At 33.0% G+C, this 22,980-nt stretch overlaps 2 protein-coding genes across 6 annotated transcripts in view; one reads left to right on the top strand and one right to left on the bottom strand.

The window, feature by feature from the left end:
- LOC113393316 (transmembrane and coiled-coil domains protein 2) overlaps positions 1-6,078 on the top strand; it is a 48,820-nt gene extending 42,742 nt beyond the window's left edge. For all 5 annotated transcript variants that reach the window (XM_064219124.1, XM_064219122.1, XM_064219123.1 and 2 more), the window contains 4 exons: positions 66-173; positions 325-527; positions 865-999; positions 4,014-6,078. In XM_064219124.1, the coding sequence (XP_064075194.1) occupies positions 66-173; positions 325-527; positions 865-999; positions 4,014-4,041 (474 nt within the window). In that variant the 3' untranslated portion in view covers positions 4,042-6,078. The remainder of the gene's footprint in view (positions 1-65; positions 174-324; positions 528-864; positions 1,000-4,013) is intronic.
- A 387-nt stretch (positions 6,079-6,465) lies between these two features.
- LOC113393300 (plastin-2) overlaps positions 6,466-22,980 on the bottom strand; it is a 54,964-nt gene continuing 38,449 nt past the window's right edge. The window contains exons 2-15 of the mRNA XM_026630118.2: positions 19,872-19,958; positions 18,434-18,577; positions 17,336-17,417; positions 15,589-15,742; positions 14,927-15,090; positions 14,403-14,512; positions 13,989-14,183; positions 13,638-13,851; positions 13,368-13,498; positions 12,813-12,960; positions 10,751-10,902; positions 10,422-10,523; positions 10,114-10,283; positions 6,466-6,913 (exon numbers count right to left, since the gene is read on the bottom strand). Of these exons, the coding sequence (XP_026485903.2) occupies positions 6,688-6,913; positions 10,114-10,283; positions 10,422-10,523; positions 10,751-10,902; positions 12,813-12,960; positions 13,368-13,498; positions 13,638-13,851; positions 13,989-14,183; positions 14,403-14,512; positions 14,927-15,090; positions 15,589-15,742; positions 17,336-17,417; positions 18,434-18,577; positions 19,872-19,958 (2,079 nt within the window). The 3' untranslated portion in view covers positions 6,466-6,687. The remainder of the gene's footprint in view (positions 6,914-10,113; positions 10,284-10,421; positions 10,524-10,750; positions 10,903-12,812; positions 12,961-13,367; positions 13,499-13,637; positions 13,852-13,988; positions 14,184-14,402; positions 14,513-14,926; positions 15,091-15,588; positions 15,743-17,335; positions 17,418-18,433; positions 18,578-19,871; positions 19,959-22,980) is intronic.

Here is a 22,980-nt window from a genome sequence, read left to right as displayed (position 1 = left end):
GCCAGTGTGCGTAATAAAAATATAAGTCAACATTTTTTATTTAATTCCGAATTGTTTATTTTCAGGTAGAAAATTTAAAACAAGCACTCACGGACGTCGAGGAGAAAGTACAGTACCAGAGCGAAGAACGAATACGAGATATACACGAGGCGCTCGATCTGTGTCAAACTAAAGTAAGATCATAAATAATATATCGGGTAGACCGGTTCCTTTTGATACAACACATTAAACCCCACACGTCTCACCTGTCCCGACGCGTCCGTTGGTCCGCTGGTAGTTGTTCGACAGTGTGGCGAGACGCTAATGTCACACCTCGCGCCTCAGATCAGCAAGCTGGAGCAGTGGGCGGCGGGCGGCGGCGGGGCGGGCGGCGCGGGGGGCGCGGGCGGCGAGGCGGGCGGGGCGGCCGCGCTGCCGCCGCGTCTGCTGCTCGTCAAGCTGCTCAACGTGGCCATCACGCTGCTGCAGCTGGCGCTGCTGCTGGTGGCCACCGTGGCCGGCGTCGCCATGCCCTTCCTGCGCACCAGGTACTCGCTACTATCCATACTTCAAAACTGTCACACATAAGCACCAGTGATTCTTCAATACTCCTGTTTGTGATTAATTTCGTCCAGTGCTTGACAGTGAAGCAAAACTTAGTTAGGAAATTCTGCCACACGTGTAATATCTTATATAATAAACTACAAACCTTCCCTTAAAGAGGAAAGGCTCTCCTCTCCTTGAAAGTATGACCCTCTGTGGGTTGTTATTTTACTTACTCTTTCATTTTGGTGTCACTTATCGAGAAATTCTTGACATGTTCCGACGGATAGCAATTTTCAATCGAAATAATGTTTTATAAAAAGATATTCTAATGTGTTTCAGGGTGCGAGTCCTTACAACAAGTTTAGCCGTAATGGTCGGTGTTATGGTCTTGAAGCAGTGGCCCGAAGTCACCCAGCTATCAGAGCACCTGGTCCGACGCCTCAAGGAGTACCTCCTAGACAAGCACCACGACAGGTAATGCACACCATAACTAATGTTACGCTTAGGGGAAAGAAATCGTTTATTTGGACAGTAATAGTACGAGGTTAATTTAGCCTTTACGTTCTGGCAACAAATGTGTTTCGTTCGGGCGATGATATATGTTGGCAACACTGGTTATTGTATTATGTTACTTACGGTGGATATGGTCAATGATACATTTTAACGCTTTTTAATCCGACTGGGTTTGGACTGGTAGTTATTTAAAGTTGCTGTCATTATGAAAGTAGATTTAAGAGATAAATGTCTTAAATTTATATTTGTGATTATTTATCTAGATGTGTTTTATTATATAATATCAATACTGTATCTGTATTTGATTATCGCCTGGTAATCTATATATTTTTTTGTTTATTTTGTTCTTTCATATGGTTATAAATGAACCATAAAAATAGATCTGTAATAAAAAGTACGCAACTATTCCCTTATCCAGTACAGACCCAATTATCTCAAAATAAAGGCAATATTTCCGTGCAATATTGAAAAAAAAAAATTAATTAGTAGAAAAAATTGTTATCATCATTCAGTCTGTATATAGGCACTGCTGGGTGTAGAGGCGCCATTTTCGTTACGCCAACTTCAATAGTTCTATGGTCTCCATGTCCACTAATTTCCAGCTTTACCGAGAATGGGTTGCTGGTTGCCCAAAAATAGCATTAAATTAATTCAAATATTATTTTCATACACATTATAGCTCAAGTCTGCTAATAAACATATTCAATTTTTGTTTTAAAATACATTTAATGATTATTCGAGTTTTGCTAGAATTTAAACAAAAATAATACATTAATCTCATACAATTTTGGACCAAAATAAATTATTATTCATGAATATATTGCCTTTATTTCGCTATTTCATGCTTATAAAGAATATTAATAGGGCGTTAAAAAATAGTTGCATTAAAATAATTACTACTGCTCAATGTTTCATTTCACCCCAAGTCACCCCTAATATATTATTAAAATGGTATACCTACTAATATGTATTATTGCAATAAAGGTTGGATGGTATTCAAAACTAATATTTAAATATTTGGTCGTCCGGTTTATAAAAATAACCATGAGATTTTATTCCGACACGCTTATTAATAGTGATAAGCATGTTATTGATGTGTCTTATAAACTTCGAAGCGGATTTGAGGTTTCAAATGAACTCAAATAATATAAAACCTTATGTTTTGTATACTTCGCATTTTCGTTATTTTAACATTTCATTATTTAAAAAAAAGTATCTGTCCTAAGATTATATTATTTTTAATGAATATAAAAACTCTTTGAATACCACCCGTTCTATAAATAACTTATATTTTAACGTTAAATTAATAAAAATAAGTATATGTATATGAAACACGCTTTGTTATGTACAATTATAATGTACAATGTATGTATAGCTATCATATCAAGTGGAATGTGTAATTTATTAGGTAAAGAGAAGTTTATGTAATTAAAAGTAACTCATCATCGATTTATGTTGTTAATATTTTATGAATGGACGCAATTGCAATAACAATATTTATTATTTATATTATGTTTTATTTATTTTTTAAAACATTCGAAATTAATTTTGGTTATGGCAACATTATTTGCAATGTGTTTTTGTTAGCTTGAAGTTGCTTTGTATTATTTATATGTATGTGTATAATACGGGGTTAATGGTAATTCGACGTATTCCCGTTAGGAGGTGATAGGGGTGACTATTTGCGATGGTGCAAAAGTGAGCCATTTTTGAGTTATCGTGTTTTTTAGATTTTTTCAAAATAAGTCAAAATTGCGACTTCAAAAATTTATTAAAAAAAAAGTTTCGATTAAAATCTACTTTTTTATTCTGATTTATAAAAACGATTAAACACTGGATATTTTTCAATATTTTAACAATAATTATCGGACCAAATTTAAAAATGCGAGACTGAAAACGATATTGTTTCAATATATTTCCCTCAAATATACCTGAAAAACAAAAAAAAACATTATAAAACTTGTTCTACACATTATTTTAAAAATATAATTGTTTAATTAGCTTTCCGAAAATGTATAAAAACTAGGAATTTATTTCAAACAAACCGAAATAAAATGATCAGAAAGGACGCTGGCGGAAATTCGTATTCGAACATGACCGAATTCGTACTAAAGGTCGCTCTTTAAAATTCACACAAAATTGATTTAAAATAATAACCAATGTAAAAAAAAATACTTATTTACTTAACTTACTTACTTAATACAAATTTAAAATAAAATTTATATATATTTTGTAATTTAGCCTAGTTCTTGCTCGAAGTGACTTCCCCTATTGCGAACGCAAAGTCGCATTCTTTTTCTAAGTTGTGACTTAACTACCGAACTAGTCAAATTATTCCGCATTGTATTTGAAGCGTTCATAATTCTTATTTTGATTTCTTCCACGGATGACACGGGCGAGACGTCATAAACTAGGGATTTGATCTGACCCCAAATATAGAAATGTACCGGCGTTAAGTCCGGACTCCTCGCGGGCCACGGGATGGGTCCCCTTCGGCCTATCAAGCCATCGCCTAACATTGATACCAAAATGTGCAGGACATCCGTCTTGCTGGTATAACATATTACGTGAATTACCAATAACCCTGTATATATATATTTAATAAAATACTAAAATTATTCGAGAAGTTATGTTGAATTTATTATTTATAACATTTGAAAATCGCTTTCTATGCGATGCTAGAAGACTGAACTAATTGTTCGCTTCCAAGCAAATACTTAGAATCCAAAAGTAAAATGTATACTAAGATTTATTCGAATGTACTAACTAAAAAAATATCTTTAATAAATCCTATTTTAAGGTACGACATTTCAATCTAAAGATATTTCTCGTTTTTGAAATAAAAATATCGTAAAACTTTTGATCTATGTATATCTTCACTCTAAATTTTATAATACTTCTAAATGTTTACAAAATTATTATTACTTTTTAACTATATTATATTTTAATTTATTTTTCTTTTTTTTTTAATTCAGGTATGAATGCAAGTCATTGTGTGGTTGATATATATCGGCGTTTTTTTCGGAGATTCGGTGATATTGCAATTTTGTCCTGATTCGTTATTGAGTAAAATATAAAGGTATTGATTATGGAACTAAATGTTTTAAAAATATATTAACCTTTTAAGTGGGACAAGATAAATAAGTATTCATAAACGTATACGTGATTATATTGGAGGTGAAATTATTAAAATATACTCCATTACAAACGCAACATACTTTTTTTTTATTTTATTTAAGATATATGTGATGAAAATAAATGTACTGACTGTGATTTTATTTTTAATTATAATGTATTATGATTTATAATGTTTCTTTAATACAATAGTATTTTAGAAAAATATTCTTATTTATCTTGTTTCATAGATGAGTTTTTACAATTATGAAGTTGCCTTACAGACATATTGTATGATGGATGGTAAATAACGGTCTAGACTTAGTTTTATTATTAAATAATCTAATAATATCTTTCATATAGAATTTTATGAAACATTGTATCCCTCGTACCTATTATTAGTTTGAACAGTGTTGCAATTGCAATAATTAAAAATTTATGAACAATGTTTAGAACGGGCTGGATCCCTATAACTAGTGATTTATTTTAATGTGGATTTTCAGTCCTTAAGTAAATTGATGAAATTGTAAAAATAAATGATCGCACATTTAGAATTTGAAATGTTTTAATTTTTTTTTAAATTAAATTCATTAACGTAACTTAACTTTTTTTTAAAAAAATGTGTAATTTCTCTGCCATTCTAAAAGTGCGACATATCCTATCAATAGTTAAAAAATGTCCGACTTTTAAAATTAGCGAATTTTTTAATAACGATTCTTACTCATAGATGTTTAGCTTTTTTTTATTAAAAAACGTACCTCTATGTAAAGGCTGATCGAAAAGTTAGTTAAAATAAACTCGAATCGATTTAAAATAGCGAAATGTGACAAGTAAATAAGGTGATGGAGTTTCTTTTATTTGCAATTATGTAATTTTTGTATTATATAATGTAATTATTGCTCGGTTGCCATTGCGTTAGAGTTTTAGCTGTTTATAATTATTGTAAAAATATTTTTTCAATGAAAAATAGTTTTAGTAAAGAGAGTGAATTGGTAATGAAATAAATATTTATTTAATTTAAAGTTCAATAATGGTATTTGTAATAGGAAAATTAGAAATTTGAATATTCGGTCCTTTATAAAATGGGAATTACTTAATTTAAATTGTTAAATTATAAATTGGTATTGTTCCTTTTCATATAATGATTTAAGTTGTGTTTGTATCAACTGCTTTTATTGATGTTAAAGAATCAGTGAAAATTCTAGTGATGTTACTGCGTTGAGAAACGATTTTAATAAGTGACGAGTTTAATGATTTCACATATTTTGTTATTGTAACACTCGCCCCTGCGCTTCGTCGAAAATAAATGAATAATTAAATTTTTATCGTTTTATAGTGAGATTTTTCGTAAATAATATTTTTATACGTTAATAAAATGTATAGTTTAGCAAAATACGCTATGAAATCATTACTCTAGCTTTGATATTCAAACTACTATTTAGAAAAATCTTTTCTAATTATATTGATATTTGTAAACATTCCAAATTACTTACTGATCGAATAGTTTAATCGGATTGACCTAAATTATTCTAGAACTAGACTTAATTCCCGGTTTTTATCCTCCACCTTCTTAATGTAAAAATACTATTTTTGATTTTGTTAATCTGTATATTGTGTAAATACGTTTTTTTTTTATTCAGGGCTGTAATCATTTCGTCTCTACTTTTATTTCGTGTTTGATTCTGCTGTAAACGATAGGCAAGTTTGTGTATCGTATTGTCAATGCTGTAAAAATGTTTTGTATAGAAAGCAATATGTAAAATGTGTGTATTTTATTTTTCACTGAGATTTTTGTTGCGAATGAACCATTTCACTATTCCAAGTGTTTCTTTTGTTGTCAATATTTATTTAGTATTGATATGTAAACAATTTCATTTTCTTTTGCCGGCTACGGATTGAATTAAATCATCACAATTTTATTCAAAACTGTCTTTTATTTAATAATCTTTAAAATAATTAAGGAATTGTCATTTAAGGCTCGGGCTCTAGACTTTTTATCAGGATTTGTAGATTATATGGATTTATAGGAAACCTTGACGAATGGTATTATAAAACTTTATTAAAATAAATAACCCATGAATTTATAATAGTTTCCTTGACACTAACGCAATTGTCTAGTCAAATAAAATTTTAATCGAAATTACGTTCAAACAAAATAATTTACCGTAAATTTTGACAAGAGTAGAGTTTGAGTAAGGCTATAAGTTAAAGTGATGCTATAATAAATACTGATTATCCTTTAATCTTGTACCTGAAAAAAAAATACATAATACGCTTAAACAAATACGCTTAGCCAAATGAAAAAGGAAAAAATATTATTAAAACTTTTATTTAATACCCATTCATGTAAAACATATAAATAACTTTTTTAAATGCAGTTAATGCATTTCGATGACTTTAGTTTAGTTTCATTCATGTACATAAACTTCATATCTCTATGTTATCTCCATATTCATAATATTGTCAATAAATAATCATAAAAAAATAAACTATGAATCTTTCAATTATCGTTAAAAATGTATATAGCATTTGGTATTACAATTCCTCCTTGGCGGAGGTAACAGAAATGGATCGTGGTAATGGCGACAAATTTTCTGGTTTCGGTGGTAACATCGGTTTTTCGACAAATTCAACTCTCAAGCCCGAATCATTAATCTCCTCAGTGTCTTCAGCGTGGTCCACAACTTCGACGGGTTCCAAATTATTATCTAGAAATGATCCTTGCTCTAAATCACTGTTTTCTACAACGTGTACGCCAGACCTTTAATAAAAAAAAAATATTCATTTTATTTCGAGACAAAACATGTTGGGTAACGAAAAGAAAATCTTCAAAATAGAGATGGCGTGTGTGGACTAATGCTATAAAGTGAATGAGATATTCTTCTGTTCTATCAATACCATTGCTATAACTATATATATTCAGCGAATGTACTAGATTATTCCTTTGGTGTTCAAAAATTTTGTATTCGTCTCTAAAGTGACGACCATGTTATTTTTTTTCCGCGTACATACCTCAACGGACTTCTCACTTGGTCTGACCATTCTCAAAACTGGATTACCTGTGCTTAACAGGAAGAGCGGAAAGCAATCTCACACCAACAAAGGAACAAGAAAACACAAAGCCCCCAAAACCAGACAGAATGTACTATTGATTTAAATATATAGTTTTGAAGAGAGAAGGTGCACAATAGTGTCATTAAAGGTGTGGTGAAATGAAAAAAATATTCAATTCCGATTTTATTTATTTATATGCTTACATATTATTTTAAACATTAATGACAGCTAGCATATCGCTATATATGTATAGAGTATAGGGTAAAATAGCTTCAACTATTATTTTGATTCATATATCTATGCTATTACGAAATTATACTTCAATTAGCATTCACTATCAATCGATCACTTAAAAATATCTAAAATCGAATAAAAAAATACTTAATAACATAAAATGTCTAACAAAATAAAAATTTACATTAAAAAAATCAAAATATGGTATAAAATAAATCGTTGTATTCCGTGGGAATGTCACATCAATAAATCTATACGAAAATATTCCAAAATAATATAATTATTTGTATAATAAAAATATACAATTTAAAGATTTTTAAATTATATAAATAAATGCCAATCGGGAATAAAAGTCGGAATGTAGTATCATTGAAATTTGTTAAAAATGTTAGATATTAATTAATCCAAATTATATACGAAATTATGTACCGGTTAAATCTCGTAGCGTATTTACTGTACGAAATTTAATAGCAAGTTTAAAGACATTATTCAAATATTGACTCATTATTTATTTAAAATACGTTTGGTCGTATTATTGTATAAACTTAGCTAGTTTACTAGCGCTCTTAGGCCAGCCTATTATAGCGATAGGCATTCTCGCCAATTAATGACATTTAAGTACCAATATTAGGAATTGAATTACTTAAAACACATGAGAGTCAAATAGAACACGCAGACAGCATTAGCGTCAGAGCCGTGCATGTGTCGTTTAAAAATCTTACTATCGTAATTTGAATTCGTTGTAAAAATGTATAAAACCATTGACACGTTTTAATACTAAGTACTATAATAAGCCTTTATGATTTTTATACGAAATATATTAGGATTCTTGTTAATTTTCAAGACTCGTCCGTCTCAAATAAGTTATACTTAATTATATGCATGTTACGTACACAATTATTACAATCTTAACACTAGCTAAGACTTAGCGGCGTAGCTTAGCTTTCTTGGCGTTAGCTTTCTCTGGGGTGGACACAGGGCTTATTTATTCTTGAGTCACCTGGATTTACTTGGAGAAACAAAATACTTGCCCTTTTCTAGCTACGCCCAAGTCTAAGATTACTACCTCCCGCCAGGCTAGCGACATTAAATCGGACATCACAACACAAACAATTCCATCACCGGGTGACAGTATAAAGCCAGGAGACCAGCCGAAAGGGAAATGGCCAGTTTACACAGAGTAAAAACTGCGGTAAGATTAATGTGCAAATATTGTGATTAAAAGCGTGTAAAGCCTTCCGGGTGACTGCTGCTTTATATACTGTGACCGTCACCTGCTTACATTCTATATATACTCGTATATAAAGGTACTCGGAATATCGGAATGTACGACAGTCTATAAGTGGACCTCATTTTAGGTCATGATTTCTCGTTATGTCATTCAAAATAGTGAATACATATCTTATTATTATGTTGTACGTGTTAGGTGGGTTCAAAACATCGAGTCAAGATGACTCTTGGCCTTTAATTTGTTTTTCATTCTAAATACATCCCAAGCTTATACCCATCGTCGTTTTTGATAAGAGTTGTAAATCAAGTAATTGTATTTTAAGCTTTATTTTCTTATAAAAAGAAGTATTAAAAAAAAATGATAAATGTCTGATATGCTTATTTACAAGACTAATCAAAATGTATAATATAACAATGAATGATCAACCATCGCTTACTTATTGTCCGTTTCATATGTTTCTAGTACTGCTTGTACGGATAGGTAATGTAAATATGTTTAAATAAATATATGAAGTTATAATTCAAACGGAATGATCAGACATGTTTTGAGTAAATTTAACGCAGGAATTAATAATTATATATAATATTTATGGCTTCCACGATCACATTGAACATGCCCAAATTAAAATCTCATAGATACCGCCGCGTCATTTATTGGTAAATTATTAAAATCGACATACCCTTACGAGATCGGTAGCCCTCAGAGTAATTTTGCCTGCGATCTCACGTATCGAAGACAAGAAAAATGTTTCATTATATACAGGGTTATTGGTAATTCGACGTATTCTCATTAGGAGGTGATAGGGGTGATTAGTTGCGATAATTTTAACCCCCATATAACCCCATATAAGACGAATTTCCACCAGCGTCCTTTGTGTTCATTATAGTCATTTCGGTTGTTTTGAAATAAGATCCTAGTTGTTATACATTTTTGGAGAGCTGATAAAACAGTTATGTTTTTAAAATAATCTGCAGGACAAGTTTCATAACGACTTTTTTGTTTTCAATGCATTTTTGTGGGAAAAAAACCAAAAAAATTTGAAATATCTTTTTCCGTCTCGCATTTTTACATTTGGACCGATAATTATTGTTTATATATATATAATTATTGATTATATATTGACTATAGATTAAATAAATTTTTGAAGTTGCATTTTTTGACTTATTTTGAAAAAATCTAAAAAACGTTATAACTCAAAAATGGTTCACTGTTGCATTATGCATGTGGGGGTTAAAATTATCGCAAATAATCACCCCTATCACCTCCTAACGGGAATACGTCGAATTACCAATAACCCTGTATTTAAAAAAATGATCGACCAACGAGCTCCTTAACTACACAAGACGACCCGATGGTATCTACAAGAAATCGACGTTTCGAAATATATGGCTAGCGGCAATGACGTCACACCACCATTCCCCCGAGGCGGAGGGCGGGCTTACGGCAGCGTGGGCGCGTCCATGGTGGGGATGTAGTCGAGCGCCATGAGGCAGGCGAACACCGTCATGATCATCTTGGGCTTCCGCTCGGTGATGTCCTCGGGCAGCGCGTACACGCGCGCGCCGCAGCGCCGCGCCATCGAGATCGCGTACTTCGCGTTCGCCAGTTTGTCCTGGAAATTTCAGTGATGCGAGTTTTATAAATCTTGCGATAGTTAAATGTAAATGTATTATGATGGTCAAATCACCAAGTCAACTGTCAACATCGTAATATAATTCACAAACTATATACATTAAATTCAATATATTACCTCTTCAGTACCACCGTGGAGTACCAGATCATAATTGATGGCACCAGGTTTGATGGCATCTATCAAGTCCAGCACCACCTTGCCATCTGCTAAAACTTCATCCTGAAATATATTTAAAATATTGTCAAAAGATACATAATCTTTCTATAAACGCGTCCATCGATTGTCGCACATTCCTGTGCCAATATATTACTGTTAACCACTGTTTAATCATCTACTAATACGATTGCTTCAAGAAATGTGCCAATGGCAATATTTATTCAATAAAAAAAACAAATAGACCTTAAACATATATGGATTTCGTATTGTTATTGTAAAATATAAGTCACCTGGAAACTCTTGATGGAGGATGTTTTTCCGGCGGAATTGAGCTTGGTGTTGACCCACTGGACGATCTCACGCTCGATGATGGGGTTGCCGGTGTTGGCGAGCCGCGTCAGCACCGACAGCGTGTACGCACGCATCAGCTGCCAGATTAGCGCTGGAAATATAAATTATTACAGATTTAACACATTGACATATTTTCATTTCATTTTTTTTTCTATTGTACAGTCTCAACTTATTATTAATAATTCATAGAATTTTGACAATCCGGTAGAGTTACGAAATTATGGAAAAAATCTTTGTGGGAATATATTTAAATTCATTAAAAATTAATCTCGAAATATATGGAAAAACAACTCTATTACAAAGACAACATTGTCCCAAAATATAACATATAAATTAAAAAGAAAGAAGAAAAAGACGTTCTATATTCTGGATCGTTTTGATAAACAATACATAAATAATACAATTACTACTTTTTTGCAATTAGTTGCAATGTTTTAAATATTTTTTTCTCCTATTGTCCATCACATAAAGTCATGATCATTTTTGAATAATGTAAATCTAATTACCGAATTACTATAAGATATTTAATATATTTAAGATAAGCTGACGAAACTGAAGACCGACGATCTTATGTATCGTCCAAGCCTGAGCTTTTGAGAGAAGTTGAGAAGTTCTACGGACAGTTATACACGTCGACACGAAAATCTGTCACAAATCTGGAGAAAGACCCCAGAGCCAGATTAACCCGACACTATACCGAAGATATCCCGGACGTCAGTCTGTGCGAGATTAGTATGGCTCTCAAACAGCTTAAGAATAACAAGGCGACGGGTGATGATGGAATTACGGCTGAGCTGCTGAAGGCAGGTTTAGCCGGTTTTAAAATCCCTTCAGAAACTTTTTAATTCCGTCATACTCGAGGGCAAAACGCCACAAGCTTTGAGCAGAAGTGTGGTGGTGCTTTTCTTCAAAAAGGGCGATAACACCCTACTGAAGAATTACAGACCCATCTCACTACTGAGCCACGTTTATAAGTTGTTTTCGAGAGTCATTACGAATCGTCTCGCACGCAGATTTGACGACTTCCAGCCTCCCGAACAAGCCGGTTTCCGTAAAGGCTTCAACACCATAGACCACATACATACGCTGCGGCAGGTTATACAGAAGACCGAAGAGTATAACATGCCATTTTGCTTAGCGTTTGTGGACTATGAGAAAGCTTTCGATTCGATCGAGACTTGGGCTGTGCTACAGTCTCTCCAGAGGTGCCAAATTGACTATCAGTACATCGAAGTGCTGAAATGCTTGTACGAAAACCCCACTATGTTAGTCCGACGACAGGACCAGAACTCGAAACATATTCAACTGCAGCGAGGAGTGAGACAGGGAGACGTTATTTCTCCGAAACTGTTCACCGCTGCTTTGGAAGATATTTTCAAGCTTCTGGACTGAAAAGGATCTGGCATCAACATTAACGGCGAGTACATCAGTCATCTTCGGTTGGCTGACGATATAGTAGTCATGGCTGAAACCATGGAAGACCTAACCACAATGCTCGATGACCTCGGTAAAGCCTCCGAACGATTGGGTCTTAAAATGAACATGGATAAGACGAAGATTATGTCGAACATCCATGTTGTGCCCACTCCCATAAAAATCGGTGAATTTACACTCGAAGTTGTCGATGACTACATATACCAGGGACAAACGATCCAATTAGGTAAGTCCAACTTCGAAAAAGAGGTCAACCGTCGAATCCAACTCGGTTGGGCAGCATTCGGGAAGCTACGAAAAATCTTCTCGTCCCATATACCGCAGTGTCTCAAGGCAAAAGTCTTTGAACAGTGTGTGTTGCCAGTGATGACTTACGGCTCTGAAACGTGGTGCTTCACAATGGGCCTCATAAGAAGGCTCAAGGTCACCCAAAGGGCAATGGAGATGGTTACGCTCGGAGTTGTGGGCTGCACAAGACCGGTCGTTGTGGCGATCTTTGGGGGAAGCCTATGTCCAGCAGTGGACGTCCTTCGGCTGACATGAATGAATGAATGATAAGATATTTACCAAGGGTAAGTGTTGCGTTTCCCTCATTGATGTCAGCTCCAGCGATACCAACTAATGAGAAGCCAAGTTGTCTCCCGAGTTCCACTGCGTAGTTGCAGTTCTCAAGTCGCTCCATGAACTTGCGGAGTTTGGAGAATTGACGGTGTACCTGAAATGGCATATTTATATGATTTATTTATGAACCAATTTATCTTTACTGGTAGTTGTTTTGTCGTTCGGGTCTTGTGAGAGTTCTTCTGGGTAGGTATGGTGGTGGTACTTATGACTTCAATTCATTATATAATTTAAAAAAAAAAAAGATTGTTGCCGTGTTTCAATTTAATAGGTGTGAAACGAATGAATCAGTTTAATTGTAGGTAACTGAGACATAAAATACAACATAACATGTATCAAAATAAGTAGTATTTCTTAAAATGGAAATCAGAACTTAATATAAGAATGTAAATTAATCTAAGGTCATTGATAATTGTTTTGATCTTTAGTAATATTAATAAGGTAATTTTTCCTATTTTCCATAATCATCATAATCATGAAATATGTATATTCGAATCGAACCTTCTTCCAGTTAACAATGCCGGGTTTAATAATGTCGTAGAGCTGGAAGATGACGAGTCCGTCGGTGAGGTCGGAGTACAACCAGTTGACGTGCGGAGCCACGCCCATCGAGTTCATCCAATTACGGTACGCTGGAAACAAAAAGACGGTTATGAAATAGGGTAGGTAAGTATTATTTTAATAATTATTATATTCAATCTTTTTTGTAACTTTTTTTTGCCTTTATCTGCCGTAAAATTATTTATTATTATTATTAAAAGTAAATCATACTCTTCTCTTCTCGTGTCTCATCGAGCTGGTGGTAAGTGTCGTTGTCTGCGGCTTGTCTTTGCAGACCAGGGTGCTGGTTGAAAAGATTGGCAACGAAGGCCAAGTTCAGCTTGTAGACTCCGCCCACAACGTCGGCGGCCGTCACGAAGGCGCGACAACGCAGCTTGGCAGCCTGCTGCAGCATCACTTCCGCGCGACGGAGTAGGTCGGACTCCTGGAAAACCGATAATAAAGGATTACTTTGAAAAATAACAAAATAATCAATGATTAATTTATCTTTCTTGTACTTTATCAACCTTTTTTTACTAACTTTAAACTTAATAATGGTTATGTTAAAAAACCACAACTGACCCGCAAGGCATCAAGTGTGACTCCAGCATCATCAGGTGCAATTTGTTTAAGCAGGTACGAATATATCTCTGAATCAGCTACGTCCTGCTGGAAGTTGGTACAGCGTCTCGTAACTCCAGCGCTCTGCAACTGGTGATTGACCCAGCGAAGAAGGATTGCTTCTGGAGACAGAGCGAGAAGATCTTCGATACGTTCCTGAAATACAATGTTGCCAGTATTAATAAACAAATTATAATAAATTAATATATCACGAACATTTAAATATGGAATAAGTTTAAACATATACACAATTAATGGTTCGATTAAGAAATCATAAAAAAAATTACAAACTTAAATAATTATTAACATCTCTATATAAGATTTTTGATAGGACTTTTAGAGCTGCCTTTTAACTATAGTAGTTAAAATTATTACCTGGTCATTGAGCAGTTCTGTGAGACCAGGGCAGTGTTCCAGTGTGATCTGGTTGAAGAGACCAATACGAATAATTTGCCATAAAAGGCCGAGCACCAAATGAGGTTTGCCTGTGAAAAAAAATATATAAACAACTTAATACTAATTTAATATACTATAATCAAAGTATAAATAGAGAAATGGCCTTTGAAAAATCGATGCATTAGTATTTTTCCATGACCCAATTTTCAAGGTTAGATTTACTCACGTTTTCATTAAATTTGCTTTTTATTAGTAACCCATACAACAGAAATATTTAATTAACTTTGTCTAAGAAACAGCCTGTAAGTAACCGTCTGCTTAGCAAAGACAAGACAATAATGTTATTCCTCGTGATGTTTTTCTTCCCCACTGAGTATAAAATCAAAAAACACAAATTGAATGCTAGCAACCGAGTCGGCTTTTGTTTTTTGTATAAATAACAATTCTATATAAAGCATTGAATGATTCTTTTTTCATTTCATTTGTTTATAATGAAGTCTTACCTTTAGCCAAGTCGTGGGCATCGATATTAACAATATTACAACCGATAGCCTGGGAGGAGACTAGCGCCAGGGTGAGGTTCTCGTGCTTGGTGTAAAGTGTAAGGTTCTTCTTGTTGATGGCCCTCTCGTCGATTGTGTCTGGGCAGGAGTGGTTGATTACCTTGCTGGAAACATTTTACTCTATTAGAATCTTCAAGACCAGTGTATTTTACGTTAGTTATACATGGGTGAGTTTAATAGATCGCAATTTAGAATTTGTAAAATATTGTTAACATTAACACATAAATTTGGTAGTCATTTCTTGAACAAGGACAAAAATAGAATTATAGCTTCTCTTTTTAAATTGAGCCCTACAACATTTTTAAAAGCTATTCATATTGTATTTAAAATTTTAAAACAGTATTTGATTACTCATTCAGTTATTTCACAGCATAGTTATTTTAACGGTATACAAAAAAAAAACCGATAATATTTTTAAAATTCACAAGTTCGATCCTGACCTATCTTATTATTTTCCAAACTCTTATAACTACGCTTAATAAGAGGATAAAATTCCAAGTCATTTTTTGCTTCAGATAGTAAAATGATTATAGAATATCATATAGTTACGCGGGTTGAGAATGTATTTATGAAGACACACACACAATAGTCTAAGAACTTACCATAAAATAAGACCATCTTTTAGCTTTTCGTACAGCTGTTTGCCCTCAGGATCGATAGGCAGTAAATGTTTTAAGTCTGGATCGTGTTCCAGGTTGCTATTTATCCAGCCAGAGAACGCCATCTGTTCTTCGAGACGAACTGAGTGTGTTGTACCTGAAAAAAAATTAGAATTAGCCATCAATGTGATAATCATGTTAAAATGTAATATTTGGTAAGTGATTACCACCACTCAAAGATATTAGTTTTGTAAGAAATATTTATTCCTCATTTCACCAATGCGTCAACAATCTTGGGAGCTAAGATGTTACGTCCTTTGTGCCTGTAGTTACACTGGCTCACTCACAACTGGACTCACAAAGAAACACAATAATATTAAATATTGCTGTTTCGCGTTGGAATATATTATGAGAAGGTGGTACTTACCCAGTTGGTCTTGCTCAAAGCTCTACCACCAAATATTCATAACATACATGTATAAGGCACCTGTTGCTAAACAATAACCTGTTACCAGTGTTACTTAATTCCGTAGTTAGTAACTATATTTCCGTAGCATACAATTATACTACAGGATTCCAGAAAGCGTCCTCACAATGACTAAATTTAAAAAACAATACACTTTTATGTGTAACTTGGATATTATTTATTTTCATAATAAATATAAATTAATGTCTCCTATTAAAGTTACCTTTGAATAAATACATACAAACATTATACAATCGAAAGTGAGTTTATTTGTTTATTGTTACGTTTTTAAGCCTAGTCTAAGTATGACATAGGGTACTTAATACCTGCCCCCCGCCCTCCCTCAATAACCAAGTACAAAATGAACAAGTACTTAATAATGATCTTCTAAGCCAAATGAATTAGCTTCAGTTCAAATACATTCATCTGTTCATGAACGATTAATCGCTTTCATTCGGAATCAATTATTGATGCTATAAACTCGCTTATTAGTAGGGCATCAACACCGTCGCTAACATAGATCAGTGTTTAATAGAAGTGGCACGTCATGAAAATATTTTAATATAAATGTCCATCATTTATACATCATATACATCAAATTCGTTTTTGTACGTATTCTGTGTATCGAATGCTTTCGATCGAGTTGACACTTCTTTGTACAGTTGTTAGTACTGTAAACATAGACCAGTGTTTAATAGAAGTGGCACGTCATGAAAATATTTTAATGTAAATGTCCATCATTTATACATCATATACATCAAATTTGTTTTTGTACGTATTCTATGTCACGCATCGAATGGTTTTTGAGTTGACACTTCTTTGTACAGTTGTTAGTACTGTAAACGTAGACCAGTGTTTAATAGAAATGGCACGTCATGAAAATACTTTAATGTAAATGATGGAATACATCAAATTAGTTATCGCACGTACGTCTGTCACTACTGTCACGCATCGAATACAACCAAATGAGTTGAAACTTTGTACAGATGTTAGAACTTGTTAAAGTTTTTGGTAAAGAAGTATCAGGTGACTCGCGATTCGACACGAAGCAATTTTTTTTTTTTAAATAATTCAATGACAATTAATGGCGAATATTAGTTAGAAATATATAAAATAATATATAGTAATACATCGTCCAAAGCAATTGAGGATATCAATGGATTGTAAATGTAGATGTTTTTGTAAATAAAATTGGATGACTGGTGAATTTGATGGATTGGTGAAAAGTAAAGAAATTTTCAATATGTATGTATATATCTATATATATCTAATATGTATGTTTACCGTCGCTGGACGCTTCACTCATGCCCCCCAAGTGTTCAAGGTTCTCCTTTTTACTGACCGCCTGTTTGAATGTACTGGAGACCTGTAATAAAAAAAGTTACTATTTGTTAAGTGTACAAAACAACCGAAACGGAGCTGCGTACATGGTATATAGAGTTTAATTTCTATGTTCGCAACATTTATAAGTACGAAAAAAGATAATATTTTTATTTACAAGGAATTCATTTTTATAATAATAATAATACATATATAATTTGAAAAATATAATTGAATGCGGTTTTTTCTTATAAAAATGAATACTTAAAATTTAAGGTATTATAATATATGGAAGACTAGTTGTCATCCTTGGTTGCGTTTGCGTTTTAGATTTTATAGTCAGTTATTAGGAACAAAAAATTGTCTTTTTCCGTTCTTGGGGTTCAAGCCTGCTTCATACCAAATTTCATCAAACTCGGTTCAGTAGTTTGGCAGTGAAAGCGTAATAAACAGACAAACACACAGACAGACAGAGTTACTGTCGCATTTATTATATTAGTATAGATAAGTATATGCAACACAGATCTAAAGGCATAAAACAGTTTAGTCGTGGACAGCGTTATCTAAAAAAATTACGCTTCACGACCAAAGAGGATTTAATACTTTAATTCAATTCTATAATAAGCATATCCTTGTTACTTATAAATAATTGGTTTATTAATAATCCCCAATAAAGGGTCGTTTAATACGTTCTAACGTCTAGTTAACTCATAAATGACCTTTGTAACAATTTCTCGCTATTGACTTCTTTGGCTTCGAATTGACACATCGGATTAGGCCGATTACGAATATATTCAATCGGTTACAATTGAATACGATAACATATTAAGACAGAGTAAAACAAATTGCTCTCTATCTGTCTGTATGTTCGTATCAATCTCAATTAAGCTGGTTGGTTTTTGTTTTTTCTTACAAACTTAATTCAAAATAAAATTGTTCTCTAAATTTGTCGTCTTGAAAATATGCTTAAGCCTATTCGGCCAGCTGGTAAATCTACCAGAGCAAATGTCTTAAAAATCGAATTGTATACGTAAGGTTTATGTGCGTCGGAAGGTACTTCACCTGCTGTGCTTTGAGATTGGCACACAGTTCTTCGAATTCTGTGAGAGAGATGCCATTCTTCCTCGCATCGCCGTTCATGCTACCGTTGACGCCACGACCACTCTTTCCACCATTATCGTAATACTCTTCGATCATACAGCGAACCTGAAATATGAAATACAAACCTTAGCTTAGAAGTGTTATTATTAATAATAATAATGATGATTTATATTCACGTGAACATCTAAGGAGGATCAAGGAATTCGTTATGTGTAGACGGTGTTGTCTGCCCAAGCTTTTAAACAGATTTGTTGGCTCGAGTGACACATGCACATGTGCAAGATTCTCATCCGTCACAGCTAGTTTTCCTCATGATGTTTTCCATCGACACGATCACAAGATGAATTTTAAACAAATTAAGCAAATTATAATTCAATTGTGCCTCGGTTAAATTTGAAGCTGTATGTTAAGTCATGATTTTTCTATCCACTGGGCCATCTAGGCTAAAATGATAAATGATAGTATTCATTTTAGTAAATATCTATATTTAAACTTATCGCAATTAAATTTTCTAAAAGAATTTCGGAGCGATAAGTTCTTATCGAAATAACTTAATTTATTGTGTACCTGATTATTATTTATTAATATCTATGCATAATTATATGAATTTTATTATTATATCGATTTAAACCGACATCACTACAAATATTATCGACATTTTATTAAAAACTGTTGAATTCAATGTTACTAGACTTTTCGAATAATTGTAACATTAAGTTAAAAAATTGTCGACGCTCGAATACGTCTTCCTTTAAATGTTGCGTATGTGTATAAATGACATATTCATACAGTATAATAATTTATAGTTCGCACACATAGCAATTATTATATGTGTGCTATAATATATAATGAAAAAATAATATATAGATCTATAATACGACTAAGTTGAAAAGTTTAAACGTGGCAATGCTGGCGTCAATTCAATTTGACGAGATTCTCCGACTTCTCCTCATTGCTATTGAATCACTCTCTCCTGATAGAATTGTAATTTATCAGTCCTTGTTCCTAATCTAGAAAATCCATTGCTTAGTTGGTAGTGTTACAATCCCGTGCCTCGGAAAGCACGTCAAATCTGGCTCTGCGCCTCGAAATTTGTGAGCGAGGGAATATAGTGTACATGGGTTTGGATACTCATTTATGCACCATAACTCCTACATAGATGGTATAACACATGACCTATGCATGAAAGAGATAGCAATATTTTTAATCATAATTTTGATGACTGTTACCGATACTAAAATATATTTTACGTTAGTTATCAGTCAATTTATCGGATTTCAATTTTTATTACATAGAAAATTAATTCAAGCTCTTCTATCTTCTTCATGACCCTGTACAGTATAATATGCTTTCCTTGTAGTTTTTTTTTTTTTAACATAAGTATATAATTTTGACTCACCTTCCAATGCGGAATTTTGTATCCGACGCTGTCTAACGCATCTTTCAGTTCCTTCAAGTCAATACTGCCGTTGCCGCTTGTGTCGAGCTATAATGAGATAAATTGATTGTTAACATGTGACCTCAAATAATTTATTAAGCATTATTGTATATATTTTTATAGATAACCTCAAGGAGTACATATTAATTTGATACTAATACTTAATACATGAGATGTTTCTATTTTGTAATGCCTAACAAAAAAATCTGCTATTTATAAATAAATTATACGAGAAGACGCTGCGGAGTAGTTTTTAGCTTAGATTAATTGTATGTCAAAGCTAAGATCACGTCGGAAAAATAGCGGCCACTACATACAAGCACACTTGTAAAGTAGTATGACTTTGTCAAGAGTATCTATCACGCACACCAAGATAATAAAATTGGCACGTTTGTTTTAGTCCTTTTGTAATGCGACATTCTATCTAGACATATAAATAATGTAAGGGTTTTCGTATATAATTAATATAATTACATAAGTGACGGGCATCAATTTTATATTATTGTATAATATGTGTATATAACATAAAATAAATAGTATCAAAACACATATACCTATAAGTATGCTATGAACTGTTGGGTATTAAATTTTCTCCAATAGACAGACTAATTTGCGAGACAGGTTTATATATATTATCTGTTTTATATTTAAGTTGTGAAAGTACGCAGACTTAATCCACTAATATGATGATATCGTCGTGTCCCTGGGTCTCGATGGCGTGCGATTCGTAAATCGATATATTTATTTGAAAATTGCGTTTCGTGGAGTTCCCATACGTTCATAAGAAACTATCTACTTCATTCCGTAAGCCTTTCCTTCAACGCAAAAACTTGAGCTAAAAGAAATAAATATTAAAAAAAAAAGATTCAATATTTTAAAGAAAAAAACGGAGTTGACGTCGTCTTTTTTAATGTCTGAATATGCAATTACGTAGTATTATGCAGTGCTATTCTTTTTAACCTCATAAATAAGAAAGAGACAGGACCATTCCAATATTTATTTAAGAACAGCATCCTTAATCCGCAATGATATATAAAAAAATTAATAACTCGTAAAAATCTATTTACTATGTAAAGAACTCCCCTCCGTTCCCAACGGTCTCCTCATAGGAGCTTATCCTTATTATCTACATATTTGCACTATATACACAGGCGTGGTAGTAAATAAGGTTTTTCAGAGGCTTTGTTTGGATAACTGAGCAGCCTTTACCGTGTCTTTGACCTTTTGACATTAACATACTGAATATCAAACCATTTTACCTTTAATGTTAATAGCGACGTAAAACTTTGCCATTGTCAAATGCTGTTCGCTCGAAAATCAAATATATGCTCTATAAGAAAAAAAAATATAGTATAAAAATCTTTTTAGAGAATAAGTTTTGATATGGGAGTCACTTTAAAATGAAATTTGTATCTTAAATTGTATTGTCACCGATTTAGTAATCGCTCTTGTGAGGTTAGACGCATACGCACTAAACGGTAAAAAAGTATTAATTTATATACGAAAGCCAATAGTAACTGAGGTAACCTTAGATGTCATGTAGGTAGGTTATTAAACAATTAATGAAAATAAAAATTAAAAAAAAAATTAACAAAAGGAAACCAGCAAAGCATGAACTCGAGTCTAGGATACAAAATCACTTAAAAAAATACATTTAACAATACAATAGCGTTCCTATATCAAAAAAAAAATATATTGATTGAAGTGTAAATACCAACGCAAACAATACATTAACTAAGTAGATTATATTTATTCCTATTATTATCTACACAAGATATATTCATTACTATAACAAGGTCATAACAAATTGGAACAAATTCAATTCATTTACTTAATTAAGCAAACAGCTGACTTGTCAAGAGTGTCAATAAATCTTTCTTTGTATAAATCAATATATACATTCACAGTAAATTGTTTACCTTCGATATTATACGCGTATAATTGCATAAAACTGTAAGGACTAATGTTTAAATAATTGATTTATTAATAGCATAAATAATTATAAATACGTAATAGAACCCATACTGGTATCTAAGATGCGAAAGCAACTCAAATGTCTGTCTATCATTGGTGCTATTACGTTTATAGCATAGCAACTGTTGCTATCAAATATTTGTTGTTGATTGATAAATGTTGCAGTCGATATATCAGTATTGTGGAGTATTATGCTACTGCATAGGTCCATAATACTGATCTTAATTTTTGGTTTGATTTCATATCAATCCGCAACAAGTATTTGATAGCAAAAGTTGCTATGCTATAACCGTAATTGAGCCACTGTTGTTCTTTCACACCCAAACTACAGAACCGAATTTTTAAAATTTGGTATAGGTAAAACTTGAACTCCAAGAAAGGACATAGGCTACTTTTTATGCCTACCACGTGAAAACCGAATCCTAAAACGCGAGCAAAGCCGCGAGTAACAAAAAGTAGTTTAGTATACAAAAATAAAAAAAATCGATAAAATATTTTCCAAACACGTTCAATGAACTAGTTCATACTCATAGGGATCAAAGTTTAGGTTTAAGGGTTAACAAGGTGTTGACAATATAAATGTTAATTCCCTCTACAACGACAATTCGTATAAGCAAAAGTTCCCACTACCACATCGTATTTAATAAAAATAATATTACGAATTAGAAATTCAACATTTCAACAACAAATTAAACAGCGTATCGTATATCCTTTTCCAAAATGATTGGTAAAATTTCCTCCAGATCGTTTTCGATAATAACGGCCATTCTCGTTGCAGTTTAGCTAAACACATACGAAATACAACAGATAACTTTTACTTAGCATTAGCGCTTTGTGCAAGCCCGAGTAGGTACCACCCATTCATCAAATATTCTACCGCCAAACAGCTGTACTCAGTATTGTTGTGTTCCGGTTTAAAGGGTGAGTGAGTCAGTGTAACTATAAGCACAAGGGACATAACATCTTAGCTCCCAAGGTTGGTGGCGCACTGGTGATGTAAGGAATGGTTAATATTTCTTACGGCGCCATTGTCTATGGGCGGTAGTGACCATTTACCATCGTCCGCCTACCGATATCATAAAAAAAGTGCACAAGT

The sequence above is a fragment of the Vanessa tameamea genome, chromosome 26, assembly GCF_037043105.1.
Source record: "Vanessa tameamea isolate UH-Manoa-2023 chromosome 26, ilVanTame1 primary haplotype, whole genome shotgun sequence".
Classification (NCBI taxonomy): Eukaryota; Metazoa; Arthropoda; class Insecta; order Lepidoptera; family Nymphalidae; genus Vanessa; species Vanessa tameamea.
This window is presented reverse-complemented; position numbering and strand designations above follow the sequence as displayed.